General features: G+C 28.3%; 1 protein-coding gene across 2 annotated transcripts in view; it reads right to left on the bottom strand.

Annotated features, from left to right (window-relative positions):
* LOC136989495 (serine-rich adhesin for platelets-like) overlaps positions 1 to 16,819 on the bottom strand; it is a 62,323-nt gene that overhangs the window by 25,991 nt on the left and 19,513 nt on the right. For both annotated transcript variants that reach the window (XM_067287674.1, XM_067287683.1), the window contains exons 2-3: positions 16,008 to 16,048; positions 471 to 566 (exon numbers count right to left, since the gene is read on the bottom strand). In XM_067287674.1, coding sequence (XP_067143775.1) covers positions 471 to 544 — 74 coding nt within the window. In that variant the 5' untranslated portion in view covers positions 545 to 566; positions 16,008 to 16,048. The remainder of the gene's footprint in view (positions 1 to 470; positions 567 to 16,007; positions 16,049 to 16,819) is intronic.

Here is a 16,819-nt window from a genome sequence, read left to right as displayed (position 1 = left end):
GCAAATGTATGACTGCTACATAGATACATATTTATTTCTTTAAAAACTGGTTGTATATAACAAAAAACACACAAATATACTCAAAAACACAAACTTTTAGTACATTTCTGTGTATTTTTCATTATATAGGTATGATACATATTAAGGTTGTAAAAACTGTTTTAACGATCTCATAAACATTGCAAAAAATAATAATTTTTTTCACAAAATTTCACAAAAAATTTGAAAAGAAAACTATTTAAATCAATCTGAATATTCCAGAAACCTGAGAAAACTGGATAAAGAGTTTGACTGTATATAATTATTTTAGTTTAAATTCCTTATCTTATAACTCTAGTGATGTGATATATTAAAAAAATTAATGAAATATATTTTAAGTCTTCCATGATTAATTTTTTGTAGAAAAAGAATTTGGAAAATTACTTAAAATGTATTAAATACAATTGTTTTTAGAACACAATTATTATTACCTAATTTCATCATCGCTACTATATGAACAAGAAGTCATGCTTGTGAATACTTGATATCCAGATACTAATACCATCAGAAAAGCATACGTCAAGGATCTAAAAAATAAAAATAAATTAATTAAATTTCTAAATTAATAAAAATATTTATTTACAGTTATAACCTTTTAAAATAAGTATCACAATTTATAATTTTTAACAATTTTACATTAAAAAATTGTTGTATCTTTAAGATTAAAATATAGCAAAACTTCACTAATTCACAATAATTTGGATTACTATTTTGCATTGTGTATTTTTAAAAAAATGAATCTGTCAATTCTAATCTGTGCTTTAACAACTATTACTTTACTCTTAGACAGGTATGTCAAGATGTGATCAAGGAACAGTTAGAAAAGAATCACAAAGAAAAATTAGTAAATGTTGGTAATGATGATAATGCTACTACTTGTCTTGCATTGTAAAAATTAATAAACCCACTATATATTTGTTCATTTAAAGTGAACAATAAAATTTGACTTTGAATAAAAATATTGAATACTTTTTGAACCATACAATACACATTTGAGTAAAAACTATCTAAACTTGCTAATTTGAACTAAGCTTCTCCCAATTAGTGTGTAATAGCAAGGTTCTACTGTAGTTTATTTAAAAGAAAAGTTTTCCTGTGTTGTTTTTCTAAACTTGTATGGTTTTATAGAAAACCTTAGAACATGTTCCACTGTAACCTGATAAACATTAAAAGGGATGATGAAGACAATACATCTGATGTGCATTTTGTCATAATTTGATAATTGTAATTTGTTTTACCATGTTTAATTTAATATTAACAACTTTTAACTCTATAATAATAAATTCAGACAAAAAAAAATAGTTAATGAAGCTGAACAAATCAAGTTATTTTCAGATTGTAAGAGGCGTGTTATTAATCTGAAGAGGAGGGTGATTAATTTAAATTTGCCTAAAGGTAGGTAGTTATGCCACTATTTTATAACAATACTAATAACTATCACCGTAATTAATCATGCTATTATTTATTTTGCTATTAATAACTAGATATTAAGTAATTTGATAATAGAGGTACACATTAGGTGTCATCTCTTATCTAAATTAATAATTATAATTTTTAATAATTTATTAAATAATTTAGAACAGTCTGGAAAGAAAAGAACTAGCCCGGAGTGGGAGAAAAAAATACTATTATTTATTTATTATTCATTAAAAAATCCTGTATGATACACGTACAAAAGTATAAATTTATTAAATTTGCTCTTTAATAAATTTCCCAAACGTTATAAAATATTAATAAACTTAAAAAAAAAATTAGAAAAAATTGTTGTTATACAATCAAAATCATTAAAATGAAAAATGATAAATAATTTTAATTTAAATGGTACTGTGTTTATCATTTTTTGTAATTTGTTATTTTTTTATCACTTCATTAACACCTGCCCTCAAATTAAGAGCATAAACAGTAGTTGTGAGACTTGGAGAGTCAAACTATTTTATTACAAATTTTCAATGTTAGATTATTAAGAGTTTTACAGATATTTCATAATATTGCATAATTAATTCAGCTGCTCTAAAATTTAAAAATGACAATTGATATTGATGTATGTTATATTTGGGACTAAATTCAATTCCTTGTGTCTTGCAATGCTCTTCTTTCTGTTGTATTTTATAATAGTTTTTCACACAAACAATTAACAATAAACAAACATTAAACAAAAAAAAGTATATATTTCTTTTTTTTGTTTAATGTTTGTTTATTGTTAATTGTTTGTGTGAAAAACTATTATAAAATACAACAGAAAGAAGAGCATTGCAAGACACAAGGAATTGAATTTAGTCCCAAATATAACATACATCAATATCAATTGTCATTTTTAAATTTTAGAGCAGCTGAATTAATTATGCAGTATTATGAAATATCTGTAAAACTCTTAATAATCTAACATTGAAAATTTTTAAAATAGTTTGCAAATTAATAAAAAAAAAGTTTAATAAATTAAAAATTATATATATTTTAATTTATAAAATATAAAATATATAATATATTTTAATATATTATATATTTAATATAAAATATATAATTAATAAAAAAAAGTTTAAATAAAATTATATATTTATATATAATTTTATTAAACTTTTTTTTTATTAATTTGCACAATATAATGTGTTTCTTCTTTCAGAATCCTTGTCAACACATTTACAAACCTACAGAGACCCGTAAATCACACATTGTTGAGAAATCTGCAATCCAAATTATCTAAAATACCAAGATATGAAAATTTCTATTGGTTCAGCACTATACATTGCAAAAATTTTCAGTGTTTTCAGATGATGCTTTCAATATCAGATAAGGAAAATAGTTAAGCATCTCAAGATAGATAGATTAATGGGAGAAGGCAATGTAACACTTGGACAATCTGCCAAGGAGGACTACCTCCCAGGAAGACATTCTGTAGGAATCTGACCATATTTAGGTATTATATACATAAAGAAATCTTACATACAGGTTTGCATCTCACCAGTGGGCCAGCTATGGCATCGCCCATTGGTGAAATGCAAACCTGCAATCAACTACCAGTGTTTTATTCACTAAGCCATTGATGAGCTAAGCACATATGGAAGCTAGACTCAGAGCATGTGTTGTTTTAAAATTACAAGTCATTTTAAAAGATATATAATCTTTTAATGTATTGTTACAAATTGTATTGTATGTAATTTTTCTTATTTACTTTTTAAAATAATTTAACATATATACAATCTGTCTACAGAAAGAATAAATTTGAAAGGAACATCATGAATTATGCCACTTCAGTTAAACCAGGAATTCCCAACAGGGTTAATATAGACCCCAGAAATCAACGGAATTTTGAAAGGAGTCAATGGAACTCAAGGGGTCAATTGAGTTAGATGGAAAAATCAGATACTGTACTTTTTTGAGAATTTCAGATAATTTTCAAATAGGAATAATAACAACTATGTGGGAAATTTATTAACTGATATAATAATTTACTTGATATATTATGAAAATCTTGGAAAACAACATAAAAATGTTGAGGGTTGATTGAAAAGAATATTTTCTATATAAGGGTCAATGCAAGAAAAATAGTGGTTTAACTCACTAAGAAAATGAGTTAAACCACTCAGCACATTCCCTAAAGAAATCAGTGCTTTTTGGTTAATACGTCAGGTAATGTGTGAATTTTATTTTCTCTCAATACATTGCAGAATGACTTTTCCATTAATTTGTTAATTTTTTATAGCATGCATTATCTGTAAAGAATTGTGCACTTAACAACTACTATAGCAAACTTCCTCGTATTCCAGTACCAAAATGTGAAGCTTCCATAACACTGTTTATAATGGTGATGACGTGTTCAACAAATGAGGAAGAAATCAGAAGTAACTTGCCACAAATAAGTGATCAATGGCTAATGCTCACTGGGTAATATCAAAAGTTGCTTCTTTCCATGGACAGACTGTAATGTAAAGGAGTGCTTTAGAAATTAGACAAAATGGCCATGGTGGAAAAATATTTCAATAATACAAAAATTTTCTTTCCAAATCTGAAATTTTTCTTTCTAAAGTATTTGTTGGTGTTCATTAAGTAATGAACAGTTAAGTTTGTTCATAATTGAAATTTTTTAGTGTTTTAAAAATTTGCTCTGGAGCCATCATCATAAATACATTTTGCATTTTTGATGTCAAAAAGTCCATAAATTACAGCCTGTGCTAAAAATAAAAACAATCATACATAGCACCGACATCAATTTTATTTCTATTAATAAACATATCACATCACATTTATAACTGTATATGATATCCTATGATAATGCTGTGTACTTAATTAAAGCATAAAAATATGTTAACTTATCAGTTTAGTATTGCATGGCAAATTGCATGGTAGACCTAATTAATTATTAATATTTGTATGATTTAATCTGAATTATTCAAACTATACAGCAATAATTATTAACTGGTTTATAAATTATGGTTTTCTTGCATGTGTTCAATATGTTTTGGAGAAATTTTGTATCCTGAAAAAATATTCTGCACCTCTGCTTGTAAGTTGCATTGCATCACATTACTTCCAGACAGCTACACTTGCCAGACATATCGTCAGCAAACAAAATCAACAAGACGGCCAAAGAGACAAATTCCCTGATTTTTCTTGGCTTTTTGACAAATTTCCTGACTTCCATGACTCTTTCCAAATATTAATAAAAATAATTTAAAATTCTCAAATGGAGTTGGGTATTTTCTATATAAAATTCAATATAGGATAAAATTTCTAATAAATATAAAAATATAACAAAAAATTTTCCTCCTCAAGTCAAACTACTTGAACACTACCAACTTTGAGGAACAAGACACTATGACTGCTAGAAATAAAATTCACAAATAAATAAATGTTTTTAACCTTTCAAGCATTTTCCATATGCATTTTACCTTTAGTACAGGCTCATCAGTGAAATTACATCAATTACTTCTTGTTGGCATTTTATACCATGCTATCTTATTCCAGCAAACATCCAGTGCCATCCTTTATTTAAATTAACATTATTTACATATTTTATTATACTATAGTGTTCTTTGATTTTTTGTTTAATTAATTTATTTTCTTTATATAATATCTTTATATTATTTTTGTCAATTTGACAATTATATTTATTATAGCATTGAAACACAGCAATTCTTTATTTTCCAATCTTATAGATGCTTTGTGTTCTTTAATTCTTTTTTTAACTTCCATTTTATTTTGCCAATGTAACACTGATTGAGCATGTACAAATGATTTTATATACCACTCCTGAAGTTTTAAGTTCATCTTTCTCTTTGTTATAGTTTAGACACAAGAAATTTGATAATATATTTCTTTGAGATGTAATTAGTATAGATAAACCATTTAAATATTACATTTACATTTTTTACATTTACAAACCATTTACATTTTTCATGTATTCCTTTTATATATAGAAAGAGAACATACTTTTTAGTTCATTTTTCAATCTGAACATTACATCTATTACTAAGATAATAATTGTGCCATTTGCCAGGATATCCATTTAGTAAATATTTCTTGTATAGGTGTTTTTCCTCACATTCTACATCTTCTTTAAGTGTGGTTCCCATTAAGATTGTTTGTATTTCTATTATGAAAGTATTTCTTTTAATGTTTGTAGGGCAGCAAGATTTATAATTAATTGTTTTACTTACATTACAGGTTTTTTCATATTAATAAAATTGGAATCCTTTTTCTGTTCTTTTAATCATAATGTCCAAAAATTAATTTCCTTATACTCTTCTTATTCACTTGTGAACTGTATATTTTGATTGATCTTATTGGCAAATTCTATTGCTTTAGCTGTAATTGTGTCATCGAAAATTAAAAGGTATCATCATAATATTTTACAGAAGATACGTTACCTTTCAAGTTAGCTATTTCTTTATGTATACCTGACATGCATATTTCTGCTAACTTTGGTCCAACTACTGATCTGATTAATATAGTCTTTTTGTGTAAAACTCTATGGAAACTTTGAAATAGTTATTTAAGTTATTTAAAAGCAGATTCAATTAGTTCAACAATATATGCCAGTATATTATACCGGCATATAAATTTTTCTTCTATACTGAATTTTATATATTAATGAAAATCCCCAACTCTCCAGATGAGTAGGAACCCTGATTTGAAAAGAAATCCCTGTTTGTTTGCTTATTACCAATATAATTCATGGTTGCTTTACATAAAATACTATATAAATATGAAAATTTTAAATGTTTGAATTAATCTGAGATTTTTTTCTTTGACTTCAAGTATACTGAAGTCAAAGAAAAAAATCTCATACTTCAAGAAAAAGTTCTTATACTTCAGTATGGAATACTGAAGTATAAGAAAAATTCCAAAATTTTGCTTTTTGGCAATATAGTTTCATTGAATAAAACTCCATATACAAAATTCATTGAAACTGAGAAACGAAACCTTCCATTTTTCACGTTAAGCCTGAAGATGGCCTATTGAGTAGGCCAAAAACGTTAGTTTTTTCAATAAAACTATCTTGGCAACACAAAAGGTGTAGTGTGGTAAATTAAATCATAAGTTTCATTGGTTCCCTAGTGTCTGTTGTGTATTTGGGTCTTAGATTGTCAATGAATCACATTATACTGACTGCTTTCACTGTTATAATTAGAATGTTATATGATTCATTAGTTCTACTCGTAATTTGTTCATTGGCCTCTTTTGAGGAGTTATTTTGGCAATTTCAGCCTGATTACTTGTTGTGAGTGGTGTGAGAATTCAATTATAGTGTTTTATTATAAAAATAAAAAATACTTAACTTTTGCAGGTAAGTGCATGATTATATGTGAATCGGGACTCATATAACTAGCTTTTAAAACACAATGGGACAAATCTGTCCCAATGGCTTTTTAACTTAAACATACCTCCTTTAAGGCAAGTTTCAAATATTTTTGCCTTTTACAGAATTATGAGCCAAAAGAGAAAGCAAGAACACACAGCTAATGAAGGAATGAACAGTATACTATTGGAGATTAGTGACTGATGTATGTAGCTCTGACAATTCATCTCTAACAAAGATTTCATACCTACAAATGATGAAAGTTAAGAAAGTGAACATAACCTAACTAGTTGTAACTCTAATAAAGAAATAATTCCAGAAGAAAATTCTTCTACTCCTGTGTGAGAAAACTGTTTTACAGGAATCATATGAGCAACACTGTAAATGAATTTTGTCCTAGACTGAATTGTTCCACTCAAACAATGAGTTGTTCTCAGATTGACCAAAAAGATGAGAGATCCAAACATAACATTAGCATTTAAGAGATTCTTCGTAAGTGTGAGGTTCCTCAATACAATAACATAGTCTATTATAAGAATATGTATAGTGAACAGAAAAAATGTGCCTTAATTCAAATGTTTGGAAAAGAGTAAATTTGAATTTCAAATCATCAATTTTGAAACTCTTGCTGCTAAACTAAAAGATTCCAAAGTTGTAGTTCTCAGTAATTGCCATGAAACAATGACAACTGAAGGCTTGGGGCAAAAATATGCTAATTCCTTCAGAAAAAATTAAGTTAATATTTCCAGTAAACATGTTGCTAGATCTATTTACCCACAAAATTTTGCAGTTGTATTATGTGAAGAATATGTTAAAGTGAAGATGTGTAAGCTGTTAACTCATCTTTTTTGATACACTGCAGAATGTTGGAACATGATTACAAAAACTACTTAGTTACTTATGATTAATTAATGAACAAGCTTATCACACCCAGCATATTTAATTAACCTATAAGAGTGTAATAAGTCTGTTCATTAGTCATAAATAACTAAGTAGTTTTTCTAATTAAATAATACAGGCAAGAAGCTTTTTAATATACTGCTAACATGAGTTAGCAAGTTCTTTCCCTACTTTATTTAACTGCACAACACTGGGATGCATATAAAATGTATGACTCACCAACCAATTAACTGATGTGAATAATGTTTAAGTGACGAATGTTTTTGTTGCCCCTTCTGGGCACTTCTTCAGATCTCTTCTTAATTCAAATAGACTGGCCATTGATATTCGAATATAAATTAAATGGTATGGATTTTGGATATGGTATGCGCATGCTTTCTCCATAAGATGTTTAAAAAGGTTGAACAATATGTCACGTTAGAACGCAGAGAACTTCTGTGCATGCATTTACCTCAAAATACGATTGAAAATTAAATGTCGTTGTCAAGTATAGCCCGCCATGCCATCGATAGATGCATCTCCTTCTTAAAATTAACGCATGTGGTTCTGCTGCACGCTTTAAAAATTTCGATGGCCTCTAACCATTTGAAGTGTTCTGGGTGCAAGGTGGTAAGAATAATTCTGGCTCTAGAGAAGTCCGCTGTAATATCCAGGTCTCTTGCATAAGTGGAGAGAGCAGGTGGTACTCCTACTATGCTGTATGTCCAATTTATGTTCCCATAATTTGACCCCCATTGAAAATTTAGTGGAGTCAACGTACACCATTTCCCTATCACACCTGTTGTCTCTGATAAGGACATTATAAATGTCCGATAGTCTGTTGGGGTTAAGAGAGTCTTTTCCATTGCGCAGTATGTTGAAAATGGAGGGGCATTTCCTGTAGGTAATACTGACCCAACATCTCTTGGCAATTGTGGTGTACAATAATTTTAAATGGGAGTTAAAAGTGAGGGAGATCCTCTCTTTATCCTCTTCCTGTTTATCTCTCAGTATTTCTGTGGAACTGGTGGATGCTTTTTGTGTACATCTGTAATGCTCATATAATTTTTGTATAAGGTTTTTGTAACCATGTGCTCTGGCTATCTCTTCTATAAGTCTTAATTCCAGTGCTAGCGCTTGTGGAGTGGAAGAATGCATGAACACTCTTCTGTACAAAAGATACATAGATGACATCATTATTTTCTGGAAGACAACACTGAATCTAATGCAGTTTGCCAATGCAATGAACAACAATCCATATGGGCTATTCCTTGAGGTGAAACAACACAGCTCCACCAAGGTCTACTTCTTGAACATAAACATTGAAATTAAACGGACAGTCATATGCATGTCTTATCCTAAGCCGTGTGCTATCTCCACTTATATTCTGATGGATCATGTGATCCTTTTCCATACAAGATAGCAGCATACAGAGCCTTGGTTAGAAGACCGTTTATGAAGAAATTACGGGATCTTAATGAGTCATCGGTGGTGTATTTTACAGTATGTGACTATCAGACATTGTGTCCATCTATAAAACTGGAACCTTGTTTCTGTAAGCTGAGAGATTTTCTTCTGGCAAAGGTGGAGGGTGCTTATAAGTATCTGCCTGATATGTTAGATCTAACGCACTTGATGATACACTTGTCCTTTGAATACGAAGGGGTTCACCTACCTACAGATGAGGGATGTACCTATGAGTAGCCCAATATCAGGAACGCTCTGTGAATTAGTGGTCAGAAAACACAAGAATGCCATATTACCTAAATCAGTGTTCCGCAACTGGTGTGCCATCAGAAGGTAAAAGGTGTGACAAACTTTTACATATTCTATTAATTTCATGTTTTATTTATATATTTTTATCACAGTTGCTGTGTTTCTTATGGTTATATTTCATTCTCTGCAGAAGCACTGATAAAATAAGATGATGTTTATTTGTTCTTTATTACAAGCCATGCATTTTTATGTATTCTAAAAAATTAAATGTAGAATAAATTTTCTCACAGGTGTTGATGTCTGTTTAATAGTAATAGTAATCATCAGGGCTGCAGAGTTGGTAAAAAAACACTTGACTCTGACTCTGGCAAAATTAAATACCAAGTCATTTTATGAGGGGCAGAAATGCTCATAGCAGCTTACCCTACTCTGAACTCTAAAAGGAACCCCGGGCATTTACCCAAATATTTTTATAATTATTAATGTAAGTTAAATATTAAAAATACTATTTATTTGTATAAAAAAATTAATTTTTAACAAATATTTAATAAGAGGAGAAAGAGGGCAATAAAATTCTACATCTACATATAACAGACAGCATTTGCACTTCAATTTCACCCTTCCAGAAGAGTTAGTCCATTTAAAAAAATGTGCTATCTAGCTACTTCAGCCCCTTGTTCAGAAAAAAAATATATACACTGTGATCAATTAGTCTGACTCATTTGGAAAAATAGAATACTTATTTAAAGCAGGGATAATAAAAGAATGATTCAAAAATATTTAAATTCAATTGGGCCAAAATAATTTAACTTCTAAATACAAATATTACATAGAATACTATATATTTAATAAATTAAATTGATGCATTTTGTATTTAAAATAAATGAATTATAACAAAATACCAAAAGATTTTAAAAAATTAATAATAAATATATAATAAATTGTCTTTCATTTAAATAAAAAAAAAACTAAAATAAATTTAAAATGTGGGAGTTGAAGTTGACACATTTTTTTTCCGACTTCGACTCCTCTGGCCAGAAATTCCTCCCAACTCCAACTCCACAGCCCTGATAATAATAACAATAGGTTAGTGTCATTATGTAATTCTATTAACAGGATCATATCATACATTTTTGAGGAGAATAACATTTTGGTGTGCTGTATTGAGTCATGTCAAGTCATGGGTAACACTGACCTAAATTTCAAGAAGACATAGCATTGTATGTCAGGTACATTGATGACATTCTCATAATATGGAACAAAGTACTTAACCTTGGCTCGGTACTTAAGTATTTTAACAATAACCTCTATGACCTGTCATTGAAAGTTGAACAAGAGAGTCGTACAACAATTTTTTGGATATCAATATCATGGTCATCTATCCACCAATGTTTTCTGTAAGGAATCATCATCATCATCATCATCATCATCAACCATTATCAATCCACTGCAGGATGAAGGTCTCCCCAAGCCTCTTCCACAGTATTTTGTTTTGGGCATTTCGCTTCCATGTTGTGCCAAGATGCCTCTTGATCTCATCAACCCACCGAATGTGAGGACGTTTCCTTGGTCGTTTTCGATCTCTTGGTATCCAATCAAGAACTTCAGATGTCCAGCGATGGTCAGTTCTTCTTGCCATATGTCCAGCCATTAACCCCCAAGGAATCATATACACCTCTATTTATACCTAACTATTCACATGACCCAAAGTTGCTGCTTTTTGATCTTTGGTAAAAATAGAAGGAGCAAAGGGGAAAAAAAAATGAATTGTTGTGGATCAAGGCCCTAGAAATACAACATGGATACCCATCCTCTTTGGTCAAACATCTCATAAAACAAGATATAAATAAGAGAAAGAGGACTATTCTACAAGACAAACGAATGAAAGTTATCACATACAACAAAACACTTTCTAATATATATAGAGAAATTGCAAGGACCACTAAAGTGAACATAGCATATCAACACTCTCCAACAATCTCTCTCATCAGAAATGATAAAAACTGTATAGATGACTCATACTCTCCAGGTGTTTATGCGATACCTCTTCATGACAACAGAGTTAACCGCTCATTAACATACATTGGAGCAATGGCAAGAGGTCTTGCCATGAGGATGAAAGAACATGAATATTCCATAAGAAAAAACTGACTACTACGATGTTAGCGACACATATGTGGGTAACGAGGAAGTCCATGTTGAACTACAGAACGCTAAATTGTTACACAGACTGTGGGATAAGGCACAGCTCAAATACCCCAAATTGCTTGAGATTTACTGGGCAATTGAAAAAAGAGTCATTATTAACTTCAAGGAAATGGACACACTATTCACAGCATGGCGCACCATTTTTGAACTAGACTCCACCAACAGAAACTCGCATTAAAGATCATTTAAGTTACAAAAGATAATTTATGTGAAATTAATTTATTATTTATTTGAATATTTTTAAATATTTTGAAATTATATCTCAAACATTAGATAAATTTTGACGCTATGTATTCGAATTATCAATCCAAACTTTTAAAAAACATTTTATTTTACTGACCATTTGTTTGATGTTGTTGAGACCTGAGGAGATGTCTATTTCACATAGAGGAAAACATTTGTAAGAATTTTTCTTTTTTCGTGACATAAACTGGTGACGGTTTGGTGAGTGGTATATTTACAATTACCCAGTTTTTGAGATATATGAATATATGGTTTTATAATTATAAAATAATTTTAACTTAATTTAATTACTTATCATAATGACTGTATTTTGGATGCATGCATCTCACAATTTGTAATAAGAACAGCTGAAGAGGGAAAGTTTAACTGTCTGAAATGCATACCATTATTACAATAAATAACCATATCTGTGTGATTTCTCCTACTGTATCAACAGTGTGTTGTAACATATGGTTCATTGGTATAACATATGTGAAAAATTTTGGCATATGTTATACCAATGAATGAAATAGAACAAAAAAATATTTCTATTTACTTAGTAGTGTACAATAATTTGAGAATAACATAATGTATGTCAAAAATATTTGTATTTAAATATTTATATGACTTCTATCTAGTTGATTAAAATATTTTAAGCATAAATGTGAAAATACAGAGTTGTAAATTAATTTCTTAACAAATTTCCTATTTTATTATGGTCTATTTTGAAATTGGAGTGAATAAATTCTTCACATATTCTCAACAACGGAACAATTTACTTAGCTTTCCAATTATAATTTTTTTTTATTTTTAACAATTGGTTAAGAATAACATTTAAAATGTAATATTCATGTAATATTATGAAAAAAATGTCAAAAAATAATTTAGCATTTATTATGTGGTTCATATCATAAACAAGTGCAAAATTAAATTGCACATATAAAAAAATTTTAAGTTTTACAAAATCATCAGAATAAATATTCCATGTAATTCTTATAAAATAAGACAATAATTAAATTTAAAAGTTAAGAAATTCCTTAATTTCTAGAATTGTATTTAACAAATAAAAAAAGTTAATGTACAAGTTTTCATGAGAATTTTCAGAATATCAGATTGCTATTTGTATTAAAAAGAAATTTAAATGACTCAAATTTCCATATTTAATTTCTGCCAGAAGCAAATCAATTTGTTGTTAATGAGAAATTTATGGTTCAAAATACATTAATATTTTCATTAAAAAACAAAAATCTGTTTAGACTATTATATATTTTGAATTTTTAAGTTTTTAAATTTATAATAAAAAAGCTACTTTACATAACATGCATAAATTCTTAGAAAAATGGAATTTAAGAAATATTTAAATCTTTCATTATCAACACACCTTATACTACAATAAAAACTTAAAAATAAAATTTAATATGCATAATTTATAACCCTAAATTTATATTAATGATTTACCTTTATTAACAAAATTTTATTACCATAAAGGATAATTATTATTTTTAATCTTTATCATCCACACTTTTTTTAATTAATTCCATGAACCAAAACACATTCATAAACAAGAATACTTTACTCTCTAAACAACCTTTGTTTATTTTTAACTTTCCTCAGATCATTACCATTAGATTTCTTGTATGTAGCAATATACTTCTATATTTAGACTGTGTTATAAGATGTAAAAAATACAAATTAAAAAAATAATAATAGCTTGTAAGTAATTTCACTTTTACCCAGCTTGCTTATATAAAATACACCCTAAAACAGAAATTTCTACCTTTATTTAAAGAGAAATGAGAATCTAAAATTAAAGTATAAAAGTTATATTATTAAATTAATTTACAAACATGAAATAAATGTGTATTAATATTTTTAGAAACAACATATTTGAATAAGATTTTAAAAGTTAACAGAATAAAATTTCAATTATGTTTAAAAATATTAAATATATTAGTTTAAATACAGTGTCCCATAAATTTGTAAATAGTTTAAAAATTCACGAAGGAAGGAGGATTTTTTATTTCTCACGAAGGAGGATTTTTTTGGGTAGAGGAAAAGAAAGTAGTTCAAATTTTTGTCAATAGAGGGTGCTGAACAAAGAAAAATCACTGGAATTGTGCAAATTTTCTCTACCCATAAAAATCCCCATTCATGATAACTTTTACACAAACTGCATTCAAATATACCAATTCTTTCAACTTTTATGAATTTTTAAACTATTTACAAATTTATGAGACACCCTGTATATAAAATAACAATATCAGTAAGAAATCTTAAACTACAAACTTTTACATAATAAAGCATTCTTGTTTCTCAAATGTATTTTCATTCATGAGAGAAATTAATAAATAAAACTATATAAAAAAATTAATTAAAAAATAACTGCTGCTGTGATATGATAAATATGTGCTTAATCAACAAATTAAAAAAGTAACAGGGGATTCAAGGAATCCTTATGATTTTGTGAAAAAAATCTGTTAAAATTGCAATGAGAAGATGATAGCTTGTTTATAATTACAGCCATTATTATACTTGTAAGCTAAATTAATAATACATTCTAAGATTGTGTTCATGTTTTATCCATAAGGTATTTGCTTCCACATCAATAAAATGAATACGAATCACAGATAATATTAATAGTGCACTGAATACATGTTCATTGCATCTCTCCTTTACATTGTCAAAGTCAGCCATATCTAGATAATTTTGTCCTTTGTGGCCTTCTTGAAAGCAGTTTTTCTTTTACTATAGTAATTATTATTCATGAAAAGCAAATTCAAAGAAAAACAAATTGTTTACTTAAGTTTTATTTGTATCTATAGTTTTCTTATCTATAAATAGAAAAATAATTTAATAGATTTATTATATCTACTTTAGGTTGAAGATATACTACTAAGCTCATCCAGAAAGTAAGTACCATTTGGGTATTATAAAAGATTTGCAATCTGTTTTCATTTGTATTTTATTACAGAAAAATCTACATACCTTAAACTACTTTTTGATATACACACCATGCGAATTAAGGCACGTGTCACATCTTGGCACTAATTGCAACATACATATCCGCATCGTAGAATTCGGCCACCTGTGACCTGAACCAGTTCTGGATGTTTACCCTTGATCTCATCATCACTTGCAAAGTGGTGGTGGCTGGCAAGAGATTTCTTGAGACGAGAAAACAAATGGAAGTCAGATGGAGCTAGGTCCAAACTATAAGGAGGGTGACAGAATTGTTCCCAGCAAAATGAATCAAGCAGCGTCGTCGTTACGTGTGCGGTATGCAGTCGTGCATTGTCATGCACGAACACAATGCCAGAAGTAAGTAGCCCATTCCTTTTGTTCTGTATCGAGTGCCATAACTTCTTCAATGTCTCACAGTAAGCTGTAGATCTCATCACCACTTTACAAGTGATGACGAGATCAAGGTAAACGTCCAGAACTGGTTCAGGTTGCAGGCGGCCGAACTCTACGAAGCAGGTATGTTACAATTATTGCCAAGATATGGCACGTGCCTTAATTTGCATGGTGTGTATGTCAAAAAGTAGTTTAAGGTATGTAGATTTTTCTGTAATAAAATACAAATGAAAACAAATTGCAAATCTTTTTTAATACCCAAATGGTACTTACTTTCTGGATGAGCTTAGTACAAAATCTGCTATTTTATCTTAAGGAGTGATAGAAATAAATGGTGATGAAATTATCACAGTACAATGACACTGTTAGCAGCTAAAGAAAGTTGTTTACTTCTGAAAATTATGCATTAAAAATTACAAAGTGTTCATGTTGAAGTTCTCGTGTCTTAAAACATATTTTGTCCAGCACTCTGTTCAAATGTAACTCTTACAGTTAAGAAGTGAGTCGTTTTATTATAAACAATAAAATAAATTTTGTAACAAAATACAAATAAAAGTTATATTGTATGAAAGCTAATTAAATAATGAGACCTACATGTAAAGTATGTAGGTCTCATTATGTAAACATAAAAATGTTTAACGTTATCAAGTGGTAAAGTTGGAGTTAAACATTTTGGCTGTCACACACTTTCATAATGCAAATTTGCCTAATTACTCTCAGACATTATTCACATCAAAATTACACCTATCTTATAAAAAAACATATTAATATTTCCAATTCAAAATTTACTCACAATGATCAGGCTCATTATTCAAGATGGTCATCTTCATTATCCTAAAAATTTTCAAAATTTTATAAGTTATATATTAAATTTGTTGTACACGAATTTACAGAATAAAAAGTAAATAAATTTTTTGTTCTTAAACTAATTATAAGTAAATATTATAATATATTCCTACTTAAAATATATAAAACATATACACATACATGATTATCTATCTATCTATCTATCTATCTACATATATATATATATATCAAGGGCAGTCACCAAATACAATCAATCCTTGACATTTGGACATAATACATTCCTAAAAATATGTATGATATAAAAGTCAAATATTCCCAAAGTTGAACATGAGTTGTATGTTATAGAGATGATTCCATTTTGAGAGAGCTAAATGAAAAACTATAAAATCTCTTATCAAGGTAGGAAAGTTTTATTTTTTTACAGTGAATATATTACGAAGCATAAAACATTACTTAAAACATTAAAAAACTATATATAAACCCAAAACAAACAAGGTTAAATTTGTTGTCTGCCAGTTTTTGGTGTCAGTGACATATCAAAACTAGCAGAAAGTCCCACTGCATGATAGCTCAAAAGTTTTCTTTGTCAGCTGAATATATATAAATATGTAGATTTGACATATAAAATTTACAGATGTCAAATGTACAAAAGTAAAAGATTGCTTGTATTTATTTACTTATAAAAATTAATATGATATCAAGAATGAATAATAAATTTAAATTATTATTAAGATAAATTTTTAATAGATTATTAAATAATTATATTAATATATTGGATATATCTGCATTATATGATTT

Source organism: Centruroides vittatus, unplaced genomic scaffold, assembly GCF_030686945.1.
Source record: "Centruroides vittatus isolate TY-2023 unplaced genomic scaffold, ASM3068694v2 contig_13, whole genome shotgun sequence".
Classification (NCBI taxonomy): domain Eukaryota; kingdom Metazoa; phylum Arthropoda; class Arachnida; order Scorpiones; family Buthidae; genus Centruroides; species Centruroides vittatus.
The sequence above is the reverse complement of the archived record's forward strand: the minus strand, read 5'-3'. Positions and strand labels throughout refer to the sequence as shown.